Source organism: Diceros bicornis, chromosome 23 (genome assembly GCF_020826845.1).
Source record: "Diceros bicornis minor isolate mBicDic1 chromosome 23, mDicBic1.mat.cur, whole genome shotgun sequence".
Lineage (NCBI taxonomy): Eukaryota > Metazoa > Chordata > Mammalia > Perissodactyla > Rhinocerotidae > Diceros > Diceros bicornis.
In genome coordinates this window covers 39,973,050-39,989,814 of record NC_080762.1, presented here as the reverse complement: position 1 = coordinate 39,989,814, position 16,765 = coordinate 39,973,050, and the positions used below count along the sequence as shown (strand labels likewise).

Here is a 16,765-nt window from a genome sequence, read left to right as displayed (position 1 = left end):
TGATGGCTTCTCCCAGAGAGTTCATAGTTAGGCATATCATAAATATGCAGCAATAAAAATTTCTCTAAAGCCTCTGATTGCTTATAAGTCTAGGTTGATTGTATCACTCTAGATCATGTATGAGAACTCTGCATGCCCTTGTCTTCCTTAGATTATTTTCTCTTTGCCATTTGGTAAAATGTTAACATGTTCATATTCTTAGATGAAAAGTCTGTGAGAGTAAAAATAGGTATGTTTATACATCTAGAATTTATCATTTACTAAAATAATCTCATACTATTCATTTAAAAAATGTTAATAATTCTACATCTTATGCTTGATGTTGACATAACAATATAATAGAAATGGTTCCACACAGCAGAATTGGGATTATTGTGCCAACATTGAACGGTTATCTCACTTTTTAGTTTCTCTGTTTTACCTCTCTATTTTATTTATGATTGTACTGAAAAAGTAAAATGCTACTCTACAACATTTGTTCAAATTACAGGGCTTCAGGTATCCTCTGTACTTGAGGTAATCGAATGGAAACTCTTTTTTAACTACGCTGTATTACTTAAATGCTCAGAAAGATTCTAGTTCAATCCAATCTAGGACTGATTTTTAATCTGCTTTTCAAAGACAATTTTCTGACCTGTTGAAGTTTATAATGTTCACATTTACACTGCAAAAAACAAGTACAGAAAATTATATTGGTAACATGTATAGTATATTTAGAATAGGAGGATAATTTTGTTACTTACCCTGAGAAAGGCATCTAGGGCTCCATTTTCCATGAATTCTATCACAATCATGACAGGTTTCCCTAAATTAAAAAAATATGTATATAAAAGAAAAAAAAGTGTTGCTCAGAACCATAACCTAAACTTTAGGGTTATTCCTGTTCTCATCTTGGATAAAACACATGGTACTTTTTTCAAAAGACTGAATAGGTGAGCTGTGAATGTTTCTAGTGTTTCTACTGCTGCTGCTAAGCTCAGAGAGTCATTAAATATCTGTGTGGAACATGATCATGATTCATAAAATTAAACAAGAAAAGTCAGTGTATTCTTCTGACTCCTGCTTTGTGACTAAAACTCAGAAAATGACACTTTATATAAAAATGTAAAGACTAAACTGTATCATTTTTATGGCTTTTGAAGCTAAATGAAAATATCTATCAGTCACTCCATCGATCTGTCAGATGTATTCTTTAACTCTAGCCCTGCATTCATTTATCCTGATTTTTTTTTCTGAGGTGGTAACATAAAAATAGTTTCAATCAGTTACATACCAAGATAAAACATTCATTTAGGTTATGCAATATGTTCATAATTTTCTTCTTTTATTATGTATGAAATAACACTAATTCTGACAGTCCACTTGACAAATGAAAGATATAACCAACATCTACCTCTCGTAACAACCCCCTCCAAATGCACGACATTTGGGTGGTCAAACTGTCCCATGATGCTTGCTTCACATAGAAAGTCTCTCCTTTGTTTTTCTGTGTAACCGACTTTCAGGGTTTTTATGGCTACTGGGACATCTCTTTTTCCTGGAAGTTTCAAACGACCACTGCAGACTTCTCCAAATTCTCCTGAAGTAACAGAACAGGCAGGAGTATTTTAATTTCAGAAATATTTCCTCACTCAAAGTAAATGCATTAAATTCTTTAAAAGCACTTTTAAGCTTTCCTAAATGATCTGTTACACAAGCTATTATTTTTTAACTGGATTAACAAGAACTCTTTCAGAAACAACATTTAGATTTGAAATACACTGTATAATGTACACCGTCTACTAGAGCATAAGGGCACATTAGCAAATCCTAAACATTGCTATTGCTTTTATAGTTTGAGAAGGAAACATTTCTTAAATATTTAAGTCAGGGATTCATACGCACTATGTCTGCTCGACTTAAGGGACTTGGATCCAAAAATGTATAATTATTATGAAAATACATTATATACATAGAAAATAATATTCCTTTTAAATAATACATACATATTAATTTTCTACATGGAATTAAATAGTGCAGTGGCTAGTAACTAATACCTACAAATACAAGAAAAAAAGATAAATATGAAAGCTTAGCAAGAAAATGGTAATCAAATAGGAGGAAATGTATTTGCTATTTGCAGGAAATGTATCTAGCAAAATTCAGGAACATTCTAATTTTTTAAATACTTTTAAGTGACTTTAAGTCACTTCTTGAACAACAGGCCAGAACTATTATGAAATAGCTTATAATAGAACAATATCTTAAAAATCCAACAGAAGACAAAAGATAAACAGATTCTCTGTGCAACATGCTTCTTTTTCACCTTTTTTCCTATGATTTCATAAACAAGTACAGCCTCATTGCTTCTAACAGTTGAGGTAAATGCAAAAGTTCTATACTTGAAGTATAATTATTTGCCTGTCATTATGATGTATGACTTTCGATCTCGGCTAAATGGAACAGCTGAACAAGGAAGCTACAAGAGCCTTACCTGCACCAATCACACGCTCAATTTTAATACAGGAGGCATCTAGCTCCTTGGCGAATTGATGGACAGCTCTATTTGGGTCCTCATAGGTTTCAGGGTCAATGTAGGTTTTGGTGCCTGGAAATTTAACTGTAATGATGTAAGAAAGCATGACTGTGATGAAGCAAAGCACTTATTGTGCAGTCAGCCCAGGAATTTCATTATGCAGAGTGCTCCTTGGAACAGTGAACTTGCTTCCACATCACCTGATTCACAGCAGTTTTAACAGACTACTTCAGTCTGCTGGCGTATAGGTATTATCTGCAAGCTTCTATAGGTAACATAGGTTCCAGCTCATAGGTTACTAACTGAATTGCTTTTCCAGTAAATCAACAAAAGACATCACCAAAATTCTCTGACATGACTCTTATCAGACTGGAGGTTTAATTAAATTCACTGCTATCATGGCATAGTTCAAGCCATATTGAGGTTTGTAATGGACTTGGAAACACATTTGTAAATCTATCAGTCAGTCAATCAACCAAATTAATACACTGGGAAAAGAAGACATTTCATTTACAGGTAGCCTACTACACTGACAGCAATATTAAAAACATTTAGACATCTTACTTATTCTTTTGATTTATTTTTTTAAAGACCAACCACCGTTGACATATACATAAAATAAATACAAGATGTGAGGGACCGCTATCACAGAATCAGAAATTTACTAAAGATACAGTTTCATCTTTACCTTGAAGGGCAATAGAGGCCAGATGTACAAAGTGCAGAGTAAAGTTAGAAAATTTACAATATTCCTGGGATCTGCTAACCATGTATGACAGCAATTTGAAAAAAGAATGGTTTATATGAACTTTCAATTATAAGGCTCTGGAAGATCTTAACTGCTATGAGGAGGTAGCCAATAAGCCTCAGAAAAGGTAGTCAAAATTCAAACAACATAGAATCATCATAAAAGTTAAAATCTTCTTAAAATGCACCCAGAAGCATGCAGGTAACAGATAAGGCTATGTCCACTTTAAATCAAATTCAATTACAATAATGTATTCCAAATCTAATCATTTGGTTAAAGACAAAGATAAGATAGATAGGCATATATTTGGTTATATTAATGCAACAAAAAGAATTACACTATATCCTCAAAAAAACTTTATTGTTTTTAACAAAGCCACTGAACAATCTTTTCATTAAATCTTACTATTTGGAGAACAATATATTTCTTTATGTATTACACTGCAGCCTAACTGTGCTTATGTCATCACATTAAATTAAAATTATATTTTAAAAATAAACACATAACAAACAAAAAGAAGCAGAATGTATAAAGGAAAATGGGATTTAAAAATCTTGATTTATTCTGCTGTAGTTGATTGTTTATCCAAAATTGATTGTCTTAAACAATTATTGTTGCAGTTTATAAAACTGACAGATGCTCATTTGTTACTAAAGCTGAACATGAAAAAAAACACAAGAAAAAAAGAGAGAGGGGATAGAAAGAGAAAAGAAAGAAGGAGTACAGGGAAGAGGGGGGAGGAGAAAAAGAGAGAAGGGAAGAAAACAATAGGTTAACCTCCTAGATTGGCAGGCAGATGGAGAATGAGCCATCTTCTCCCTTTCTATTCTCTCTTCCTTTCTTTCTTTCATTGCTTTTTTGGTTTTGTTTTGTGATAAGGGAGCTAGATTGGAGGTAACCTTCTGCATCTCAAATGGGTCTCTGATGGTTCTTTATTCAAGCTGTCATAAAACATTTTGACAGGCCAGAGCAATTTTGGCATAAAAACATGAAATACTGCCCAGCTTGGATTCAAAGACATTGTTAGAAGAAATGGTAGGAGGAAACAAAATGTAAATTGGAATTGCTTCACTAAACTCCTCCATTGTGTTTATATCTTTAAATGTAGCACTTGGGGCCATGGAGAGTTGAGGGCGCCTGATACAAATGACTGGACATTCTATTAAATTCAGTGCTCTAAAAGCTAGTTAAATGATTGCTTTCATGTTTCTGTAAAAATTCAATCTGGTGTCTTAGCACCTAAGAAAATTGTCTGTATACTAAAGGAATAAAAGGACACCAACTTGTAAATAGCTGGTGACCATAGTGTTGTACTTTACGTATTTTAGATACAGTCATAAAATCAAATGAAATGGCTGGTTCTCATCAAATGACAAGAAAAGATATCCCTGTAAAAAGGGTGATTCAAAAATACCAAGAATTTTACCAGGATAGGATATGTTAAGTGCCCTTTATTTTTTCATTATTCATTTAAAAATGGACGTTTTAAAGTAAAGAAAATATTGACATAATTTCTGACTATTCTGGTCTGTTGCATATTTCAATTTAAGAGTGTAAGCTTTTTTGTGTTTTACAATCTCATTTACATTTCTCATGAATGTTAAATATCTTAAAACCACCACTGATATTTTGCTCCAGAGATGAAAACTGTTTATATATATCAAGCTTATCTTGTTTACGGTAGCAAGTAAAACATGCAGCTCTATTTTTTCTAATTACAAACTGGATGTCAAGTGTAAAAAAAGGAAATGGCATCAAAATATTAAAACCGAGTGATGACACTTAAGCATAAGGCTATATAACAACTTTTAGTTAGATAAGCCATCTTTCAATTTACCTTCCGCATTAACTTGCAAGCTAAAAGCAAATAAACTAAAACGTATTTGACAATTTTGGGATATCTCAGATATACTCAATAGAGGAAAGAAAAGTGACATACTGATTAAGGCAATATTAAATGATTCTGTCATCAAATTATTCACATATGGGCAGAACCAGGAATTCCAGGAACTATAGGCTCATGTCACTCTTCTATATACATTTTAAGCTAGATACAAACATTTAGGCATTCATGTTTTCATCCCCTCCTTCTTGTTTGAGGAAGTGTTAAAAATATTCTCTCATGCCATGAAAGAGAAAAAAATGTAACCTCCACTTTTTCTGTACATCCTTTAGGTATAAACCGCCTATGGCACCCTCATTACTGAGGCTTGTCACAGGAAAATCCTCACCGGATTAGCAAAAGGAAGCACCAACATTGGGAGCATATCAAATGATCCCAGAGGGGAGGTGGCAGAATCACACGCATTCAGTCATAATCAGGGGTAGATTTAAATTTTGTAAGGCTTGAACTTTCTACAATTTGGGATACTCTCTTTAAGAAAAAAAAATGATTATACACAAAAAATTGGTGGGGCTCCCCCAGGGCCCTGAACGAGGTCTGTGGAAGGGAAGGGCTCCAAAGCTTAAACTTCATGATAAAGCCACCTCCGGTGACCCCTTATACATTAATCTGTAGTATTCCATATGCTCTTTCTGCCTTCAGTCATTGGAATTCTCCAGAGTTTCATAATCAATCTGGATATGTATTATGTAAAGCCACTTCTCTTTTGAAAATTAAAGTCAAGGTAACCGTTGGTTCAACAAATAAAAACACATTGAAGAAACTTAGGAATGATAATAACAGTGTTCACAATTTGTCTTTAAACCACACATTTTCTTGATTGATGCTTATATATTCTTGTGACATTCAGATAGGTAAATGACAATATCTTCTTAGATACTGACATAATTTTATAATTAACATAATAATAGATATAACTTTTATGCCAATTAGGAAATGTATCTATCCATGAGAAATTTTAGTAAAGATTATAGCCACTAAGAAAAATAATAAATAAAAATTTTTAAAAATATTTTCAAAGATTAAAAATAGGAATAATGGGTTTGGATAAGAATATCATTAATTATCAGAACTAAAACCATTTGATTGTTAGGTTTTTCACTTTGGCTGCATAAAGTAATAACATTCACCTGCATGGCTCTCATGTTTTCACTTGCCATCTACATTGCAACAAGTTAAGGTAAATGCAGATGGACATCTATTTTCTTGGGTTCCCTAAACTCTCTTCTGAATATGGTTTCTAAAATGAATTTGTAAGTATCAGGTAACCCAAATACACAGGAGCACATTGGAAGATTGAATCCTATTATACTATTTATGTCTGGTGAAATATCTATCAGTGATAGACAATGTATAGTAGCTGAAGAGAAAAGCTTAGTCTTTAATGGTAGCAGCACTCATTGGATGGAAAAAAGGGGCCTGTGCTTCTAACTCAAAATAAATTCTTTAGCAAGAACATGGGCATATGTAACATTTAATGGATTATTATTAGAATGGTATGAAACAATTGGGCAAAGCTTGCAAAAGGAAAAATTGTGACATAAAAGCAGCTGAATATCTTATAGTTACATTAAAATTTCTTGAGAGATTACATTTCTGAATATATTTTATTTTTTAAAAAATCACGTCATATGACTTCATTCTAAAAATCTTGTTCAAATGCTTTAAAGCAACAATTTGAGCTCAGTATATAATTTTAAGCATGATGTTTTAGGAATTTATTCATGTCAATACTAACAACCAAGTTTCTGTATTAATTGGGGTATGTAATAATAAAGAAAAGCCAAACACTTACAATGAAAGTAAAGCTCTTCATCCCCTTCTTGGTCAGCTTTGCTATAACCACAGTGCCTGGAAGAAAACCAAATTGGTGACAATCTCAATCCATGATTTTACTTTACATATTTAAAATTCAGTACAATATACCTTAATTATTTAACAACATGCTAGTTAGAGCTATAAACAAAGTACAAAAACTTCCTGTCTATAGTTACGAACTAATTTAATAATAATATTGCAATTCACATGATTAAAAAATGCATGGAATATAAAGTCTTTGTGTGAGGGAATGTAGAAAGTACATATTTTGTCAATTTAGACATATCAAAGGGTGAATATTTGCTTATACTTTTTTTCTGAAACAACAACAGATTTTAAATGGGTTCCACAAACCATTAACTAAAAGAGTAAATTTTGCCCCAGGTATCATTTATATTTATTATAAAAACCTAACTCTGAAAATAACCAATAAAAATTCACCCAATAGAAATTACAATACTCATTTCTCTTAAATTAAAGGGATGATCAAGCTCACACTGTATTTTGACCTTGAGAGAATGACAATTTATTGACTTTTAGTGTTTCATATCAGACAAAGAATGTTTGCATTTACTACTTAAACTAAACGATAACTAATAGGCTGACATAATTCTGCAAAATCAATACATTTTATATTACAGATTAGAATAAATCTGTGTTTTACCTTCTTCCGATGATGAAGCCAAAGACCATGAACACCAAAATGATGGTCCCAGCCACTGCAACCACAGCAATTATAATAACAGGATTCTGTTCACTGGAGACAGCTGTAGCTGTAAACAGAGAAGACACCCTCAGAAACACTCAATACCATGCAAGAACTTGAGAGGTTAAAAAAATCTTATAAACAAGAGATATCTATGCTATTTAATTCACTTCTAATTTTGAATAAATGCATTATATTGTAACAAAATAAATTTAAATAAATGTTTAGTTTTGCACTTAAAGAAGTGGTAAGAACACTACTTTCATCTATTTTATATTCCTCAGCCATAAAAGAAACCTACACAATGCCTTATTGCTGGAATCTTAGTTATGAATCAAGAGATAGAGATCTTTCTTCTACAATTGCTATTAAATCTCTATTTTTTCCTCAGCAAGGTATCTGATCCCTCTGTGTCTGTTTTTCTGGTATGTAAAAAAAGGAACCAAAATATATATTCTGTGTATTTTTCAAAGTACCTTAGGTACTTTCTCTCTCGTATCATCAATATTAAATAAAAATCATCACGTAATCATGGTAAATCAGCATGAATTTATAATCCACCATGATTCAGGAAAAAGATAAGCAGAATTACTTGCATTAACTTAATAAAGTATGCAATACACACATTTGAGAGTTTAAGATCGCAGAGAAGCGAGCTTATTTATGAAAGAGCAAACTTTCTGCAAGTACTTCATTTTATTTTTATTTTATTTATTTATTTTTGTGAGGAAGATCAGCCCTGAGCTAACATCCATGCCAATCCTCCTCTTTTTGCTGAGGAAGACTGGCTCTGAGCTAACATCTATTGTCAATCCTCCTCCTTTTTTTCCCCCAAAGCCCCAGCAGATAGTTGCATGTCATAGTTGCACATCCTTCTAGTTGCTGTATGTGGGACGCTGCCTCCGCATGGCCGGAGAAGTGGTGCGTCGGTTTATGCCCAGGATCTGAACCCCGGGCCGCCAGTAGCAGAGTGTGCGCACTTAACCGCTAAGCCACCGGGCCGGCCCCCTGCAAGTACTTTAAAAAACCCTTCAGCATTATCTAATTGTAGACACTTCCTGTACAATGCTAAGTGATTCTTCTGTGCTCATTAAAGCAAGCCCACCTGGACCTTTCTGAGAGTCTCTTTGCAGACAGTATATGTTTACATGTCCTTTCAAGCCGCCTCTGATTCTGACTGTTTATCAAGTCACATGGTCTTATCACTTCCATTTTTCCAAATTAATGAAGTTTTACTTATGTGGTAATTTGCAATTGTCATATTTTCCCCAGAGTATTATATTTTCAATACTAGTATAGACTTCATAAAATAATCCAAGACATGTAAAACAATGAAAATGTATATTCCAATAAATGATCCAATTGCAAATCTCATATAATATATATTGTCAAACTAATACAGTTTGTGCATTTCTGAAACAACCAACAGTTGTAATCTTTAATTGAAGGCAGGATGGAAAATACTGTTCCTTCTTGGTAGTGGCAAGGGACTGGCTCTCTGGAGTAGTAAATTCTATGTAGGCAAAGTATGTCTTGCCATAATAGGCAGCATAAAGTTTTTCTGATTGGCCTGTCTCTAGTTTATCTATGTCTCCCTCCTTTTGACAACTCATCTTTTAATTTTGTATACCTAGGCTAATAATAGATAGCTCTTATATTGAAAAACAGTAAAAATAGATCTGATGTAATAGTTAGTTTCTAACAAAGGTATTATACACACTCCCCAAGTCAGCACCTGCTGATTTGCTCCCCGAGGGAGCTAGACAAGGGGAAAAAAAAAGAGGAAAAAGAAAACAACTTCTAAGTTTTAATTTCTGAATTACAGCCTATTATCATTCAACAGAGAAAAGATGACTTCAAGTATTTTTGTTTATTTGTTTGGTTCAGTTGTTTTTTATTTTTATCTGTCTTTTTATATATATCAAGAGAAGAAAAAGAATCGAGTACTTCTGTTCTTAAGGAGGGAAAAAATTATACACCTATGTGCAGAAATTGTTTCCATTCAGTTGATGTGTCCCATGGGTCTAATTCTTCGCTTGTGCCAGGCTCAGTCAGTTCTTCCCTTAGTTTCAGAAACAGAACTCCAATGAGAAAACTGAACTCAGGTGAATAATGAATTATAATTTGTGAATATTTATTTATAAGTTTTTTTTTGTGTGTGTGAGGAAGATTAGCCCTGAACTAATACCTGTTGCCAATCCTCCTCTTTTTGCTGAGGAAGACTGGCCCTGGGCTAACATCTGTGCCCATCTTCCTCTACTTTATATGTGGGCTGCTTACCACATATAAGCGGTGCGTAGTTCTGTGCCTGGGATCCAAATCTGCGAACCCCAGGCTGCTGAAGAGGAGCGTGCGGACTTAACCACTATGCCACCGGGCCGGCCTCTATGTATGAGTTTTTATGTATAGTCAGGGTCATACTTGAATCTTTCTGTAGTCAACATTTATGGTTAATATTTTGATCTATTTCATGGGTAATAAATTTTAAACATAATTTTTAAGTGCCATAATCACCACACCAAGGTTTAAAATTGTAAAAGCAGTAGAGTTAACTCTGCCTAGAAGAGAATTTGAGGATATATGTGCAACGGAATAATCTGTTTAACTCTTCTTTTCAAATAGCTCAAGTGACTTCTCTTTGGTGGCATCTTCCCTCTTGCCCTCCTTCCTAGCACAGTGAATCCCTGCTCCCTGAAACTCTGATAGCGTCAGGCCATGCACTCTACCAGCTCTTAATTGTATGGCTAGAATTTGTATACAAGTCTCTCCCTTTCACTAAACTTTAAACTGAGAGCATCAACTGTGTCATGTGTCTCCGTGCATCTCTAATTCTCAGCACATATCTTATGCTAAATCAGTAGTTCCCGAACAGGGGTCTGTGAAACCCTGAGGGTCCTTCAAGAGCTTTCTGGGGGATCTGTAACGTCAAAACTATTTTCATATAATATGAAAATGTTTTTTGCCTTTTTCACTCTCATATGTTCACAAGTGCACAGCTGAGTTTTCCAGAAGTTACATGACACATGATAACATCATCACTGATGGCTAATGAAATGTGTGTTTCTGTGTTCTTGTGTTTTAAAAGCTTCTCAGTTTTAATTTCTAACATGGTGAATATTGATAGACATAATCCAAATAATAAAAATCTCTTTGGGAATCCTCAATGTTTTTTTAACAGCCTATAAGAGTTCCTGAGACCAAGAAGCTTTAGAATGACTTTGCTAAATAATAAAAGCTGACACTTGCGACTTTCCGTGTGCTAGGCACTGTATTTGGCACTTTGTGTACATTAGCTCATTTAATCTGCAGAATACCCTGTAAATTGGGTACAGCTATCCGAGCAAGTAGATTACAGAGAAGTAGCTCATCCAAAGTCCCACAACTGGACACGGCAGAGCTGAGATGTGAAACGAGGACTATGTCTACCAGCACAGATTGATACTGATAATCTGTTCCACGCTGATGACTCTGAGGTACACATTCTTTGCTTATTTACTGAGTGCCTTCTATGTGTCAAGCACTATAGTAAGCACTGGCAAGACAATAGTAAGAAAAGGAGACGTAGATAGGTCTTGCATCAATTTTACATTCCAGTGGGAGAGAATATTCTGATGACAAAAATCACCCAATTCTTTCTAATGCAAAAGTCCATTTTTAACATTCATTTCATGTAATAATTCAGGTTCTACTACTTTATCTTAATCTCTTTGAGTCTTGGTTACTTCAATTTTAAGTAGAGAAAATAATATCTATGAATCTCAGCATAAATAATAGTTTTGCCCAATATTCTCAATTTATGAAGTCAGGAAATGTACAAATTCATTTTGAAAGTTTTCAAACCTGAAGGTTTAACTTAGAAAGAATGTTTAGGTAAATGTAAGATAACTAATTGATGTTTCTAATTTAAGTTTAAACTATTCATTAAAATATAAAAAAAATCACTTGAAGATTTTTATTATATTAGAAATCATAAAGAAATATTATGAGATCAGTTTAAGTTGAAAACTACTAGAACATTTAACACAAGACCACTCAAATGTTTAAAGGTTGAAATCTTAAAATGCCTTAATGTTTTTCAGGCTACTGAATTTAGATATTCACATTTTTAATTTTATACAATCTGTTTAAAAAAGATAATAACGAATAATGGCATTAAGTTTATCACATCAAAATATGTGACTTTTTTTTCAACTGATACCTTTGTGTCTACAGTTCTAGGTAAATGATTTATATTTCAAATTTATTTCAATATGTGTTTTATTATTTAAGGTTGTAAGAGTTACTGCTTAAATAAAAAATATAACAAAATATTTTGAAAGAATACTGTTAGCAAACTCAAAAAGCACTAGTTAATGCAAAGGATATTTATCAGTTTACCTTTTCAAAGATCTAACAATCCTTTTCTGAAGTCAAAATAACTCTGGTTAAAATTATATTGATTTAATTTATTTTAAAAACCTTTTGTTAAAAATTGAGGGAAGAAAATCATACAACATTTTTTAGCTCATTTTTGTTTAGAATGTGTGGGAACACTAGACTGGCAAGGAGAGGAGGCGATAACAGCTGGGTGAACCTTGTGTTTGAGCAGTAACACCAGGAGAAATCAAAACTGCAAAATACACAAAGACACCCTGAGACCTCAGCCTAGCTGAAGAGCAACCAGCAGGGGTACTCAGGCTGTACTGAACTTGCACTCTGACAATAAACTGGGACATGCATCCCAAGATACATCTGTTTATTTCTGATACACTATAGACTCATGTATTTTTGTTATGTTCCTATGGTGCATTATAAAACATAAACAAAATGATAAAGGGAATTCAAGATGGTGGTGGTGTTCTATTTTTAAGCTGAGTGGTACATACAGAGATATTCATTTAATTATTCTTCTTAATATTTCATATATACTTTAAATATATTCTTTAGTATGCTTGAACTATTTCATAAACAATGACTAAAGATGACAAAAATAAAAATAAATAAAAAATCTTCTTCCTGAACTGCAATTTTTGAAATCACTGCTAACGGACAAGTAGCTTAAATTAACACAGATTCTTACACATCATCTTTCTCTGGCCCACCCTGGTGTACAACCTGGCTTTAGCTGTGGGGGGATTCTGTGAAGGAGCAGCTTTAACTGACACAACTAGAGTAAGATCATTTGGGGGTCTACAAAAACAGCCTATGTCAATATACAATTGGATGAATCTTGCTTCTGGTTCTGACTTCATCTATTTAAAATAAATTCAGTATGCATTAAAGAGACTAATTTAAATCACAATGTTCTAACATTGCTAAACAAAAGAGCAAATTTTAAATTATTATTCTGAATAACCTTTAGGAACTATATAGATATGCACATATATTTACCTTTAAATTTAAAAATTATCTTGGACCAAATCATCACTCCCAATATTGAAAAAAATATGACAGAGTTATAGAGAGTAAGAATCCAAACCAAAGGTGGTAATTACCTTCAAACATTTTACCTGTAGCTTCCTCTAGTGTAGCAACATCAAGTCTGGGACTGTAATTTCCATAACCAGCAGCAGTAAAAGCTCGAATCTGGAAAACATACACTGTTCCTGGTTTCAGGTTATTAATGGAGGCTGAAGTAGACTTGGTCTTTAGTGTCGAGTAGGTCCGTTCCCTTTGATCCTAGAAACAATATATACAGGGAATATTTAATTGTGATTGCAGCCAGGCAATCTGACAGCCAACTCTTGTAATTTATTTCAATTTGCTGCATTGTTTTTATAAAGGCTACATTGTACCCTGTGGAATATTATAACATTGAGTTGTTTCCAAGATGATATAAAATGTAAATATAAACACATGCCTTTGTTCTATAAATTTCAAAGAGAAATAATTTTGATGTTTTGAGCTTTTGATTTGTTGGTAGAGGGCATAGTGGCAAGAACTATTTAGCCATAAATCTAATCAAATGTCCTACTGGCCAAAGCATGGGCACAACCTGTAAAATCTATGGTTTAGTAGAGGTCTTTATTTCATAATGTAGTTCTCTTAAGATTTTGCCTGAATGTTACTTAGCAAGCAAAAAGCCGTATGCTAAAAATGAAAAAGGCTAGTAAATCAAGAAATTTAGGTAACACTACTACCATAGTGATGTATCAATTGTTTTCATTAAAAACTGCATTTCTCATAGAATAAAACCACTTTTACAAAATAGTATTTAATGGAATATTTTAAATTAAAACTATCAGTATAAAAATTAAAGTATATAATTTATGGTTTGACAACATTTTAAACATCACTTAGTTCAATTTCCTCATTTTTCAGATATGAAAACTGAGACTTGTAAAGTTTAAAAATGTGTTTATCATATTATCTATGATAAGTCTAAGAATGAAATAAATATAAAAATTCTAGAACATAAAAAACTCCATCAAAACAATATTCAAATAAGTACAAATTTAAAGCTTAATTGATATGACTCTAATGGGTTATTTATGAAAAAAGTTATAGAAACTATTCATCAAAATATACAATTTTACATAGTTTCCTATGTGTTCTATAATAAATCCTGTGCTCAACTGTGTCTGGCAATAAAACTATTCTTTGAAATCTGAAAACGTCAGTCTGGTTGTTTGATTTGCCTTCATCCTGATAATTACAAAAATGTAAATAAATGTATATGTAGTTAAACTGGATTAGTGAAGCTGATTTGTGATTGACTTCACTATAATCATTCATAAAAATGATAGTTGGTATTATAAATACATATTTATCTCAAATAAAATAACTAGGCATAACTGATAATAGATGGTAACGATATATATATAGATCACATGCTCACATACATAAAATACAATATAATCATTCTCTTCTAATAATTGCCTAATTTTTAAGTTGAGAGAATGTAGATATATTCTGTTTCTGTCCTGCAAAATAGAAAAGTAACTATTTGAACAAATTTATTCCAGAGTAAGGATTTGCAAAATATTTCATTGCATTGTAAGAAACTTTACTGTCATTTACCATCTAACATATTTTTTAAATGTGTCTTATTGCTTTTGAACTCTGATGAAATTTCAGAAAGGACTCTGTTAGAGCACATAACAAAAACAACATTAAAAACAAGGATTCCTTCGGAAACACATTTGATGGGAAAAGAAATGTACTCCTTGGTGCAAAAGTGAGGTATTTAAAATGTAACTTTGGCCACGGAAGTCAAGAATTCATAATGGAAATAATGATAAAAATATTCTAAATGTAATCTGAACATTGAAACTAACCTTAAACTTTCTGTTTGTCTTCAAAGAGAAAAAAATGTATCTATTGCCAGTGCACTGTATGCATTTAATTCATTAAATCAAGTCATTTCAACCCCAAAGTTTTACCGAAGCTTTAGGCTCCTATTTTGAAATTCTGTCTAAATGATTAAAATGGTTATGTATATGGCAGCACTACAGCTAACTCAGTTAAGTCAATAGGACACTTATTATCACTATTACTATTAGTAATAGTAATAGTTTCCATGTTTCAAACCTTGAACCAGGACTTCCTGTGAGGTGGAGCCCAGATAATAATTCATGAACAGGGTGCCCCCCTCTCTCTCTCTCCAGATGGGACAGAAATAAACGTACTCATACACTCAGATACATCACTATTTACTACAATTCAGATATTATAAGGAGATTACAGGGGCAGCACTTGGGTTTTAGCCATACTATTTTTCATGGCAAGAGAAGTGTAAACAAGTGGTGGACATGATTAGCATAACATATATGAAATAAGTTTCAGGAGGAGTTTAAAGGAGTGAAATATCATCACCTGATTCTGAAGTCTGGAGAATACTACATATTTATTACAGAAAATATTCTTATTTTTTCAAATTACTAAATTATTTGAGGCCACCACCATCATCATTGAAACACATAAATTAAATGAATCATTAAGGGCCCAAACAGACATCCTAAAAGAAACATTTTTCAAAAACGCATTGGGCTCTGTAGTTTCTGTGGTCCTAAAACATCCTACCTCTAATTATTATGATATCAAAAGTGGAATAAATAAATATACTACTAGTGGAATATATTCACTTGTGTAACACAGAAACTTAATACGCAGAAATCATAATTATAATGAACCAGAGATTCAGGGAAATGCTATTAAAAATAGTTAAAATTATGCATGTTGAAGTAGCTCCAAAGAGTTGGTGTAATGACAAACTTCAGTCTGTAGCGCAGTAGAGGACATGAGACACACCGCACATCGTTGTACATTTCAGCCGTTCTTAGCACCTACTTTCTCGTAATACTTGATTTCATATTCGGTGATGACTCCATTGGGATGCTCCGGTTCCTGCCAGGAAAGCTCGACACTCCGCTGCAACACTCTCTCCTTCATTACTCCGCTCACTTGCGAGGGAGCTGTTTGGACAAGATGTGTCAATAAACAATGAGAAAATTCACTGGATGCCTCAAATCAAATGTCACAACTGATCAGTCCCATGCTGTGCCAGTTTCATTAAGGTAAAAGAAAGCACCTTTTCATAGCTCACAATTCAGAAGCTAATGAATATTCAAACAGGACCTTATTACTGTTCATAAACCTTAATAGAAATTTAAATTAAAGTGCAAACAGCAGAAGATAGCATTGTTCAAGTTAGTGAAAAATGGAAATGATGGGGCTGAGAATGACAATTAAGCAAATGAATGCTAATTAAGGCTACAAAATATGATTTCAGATTAATCTCCAATGATAAACTAAGTCCAAATATTTATTTCACATGTAACGGCAAGACACGTTTTAAAAGAAAAAAATAATTTAAGACTATGCAAGAAAAAGGATATGAAATGGCTACTCTAATCTTCATTGAAAGGGATCACACTTTGTAAAAATGTTTTTATGTTTCATGTGTGTATGTGTGCATTCCCAAAGAATTCCAATTAACCTTCAGAAAAATTTTATACACTTCATTAGGTCAAGATGCAAGAATATGCTAAACCTGCTGCTACTTAAATGCGTGCATGAACACGCATACATACACATACAGACTCTTGCACGTGTAATTTATACCCATGTAACCTAGGCTTCAAGCTTTGATAGAGG

General features: G+C 33.0%; 1 protein-coding gene across 4 annotated transcripts in view; it reads right to left on the bottom strand.

Annotated features, from left to right (window-relative positions):
• The window catches only part of EPHA7 (EPH receptor A7), a 169,225-nt gene that overhangs the window by 16,301 nt on the left and 136,159 nt on the right, over window positions 1-16,765 (bottom strand). Inside the window, exons 6-12 of one of the 4 annotated variants that reach the window (XM_058566614.1) lie at window positions 15,959-16,083; window positions 13,165-13,348; window positions 7,649-7,757; window positions 6,962-7,017; window positions 2,474-2,599; window positions 1,394-1,579; window positions 744-805 (exon numbers count right to left, since the gene is read on the bottom strand). In XM_058566614.1, coding sequence (XP_058422597.1) covers window positions 744-805; window positions 1,394-1,579; window positions 2,474-2,599; window positions 6,962-7,017; window positions 7,649-7,757; window positions 13,165-13,348; window positions 15,959-16,083 — 848 coding nt within the window. The remainder of the gene's footprint in view (window positions 1-743; window positions 806-1,393; window positions 1,580-2,473; window positions 2,600-6,961; window positions 7,018-7,648; window positions 7,758-13,164; window positions 13,349-15,958; window positions 16,084-16,765) is intronic. The other 3 variants (XM_058566615.1, XM_058566616.1, XM_058566617.1) reach the window with 3 other exon arrangements.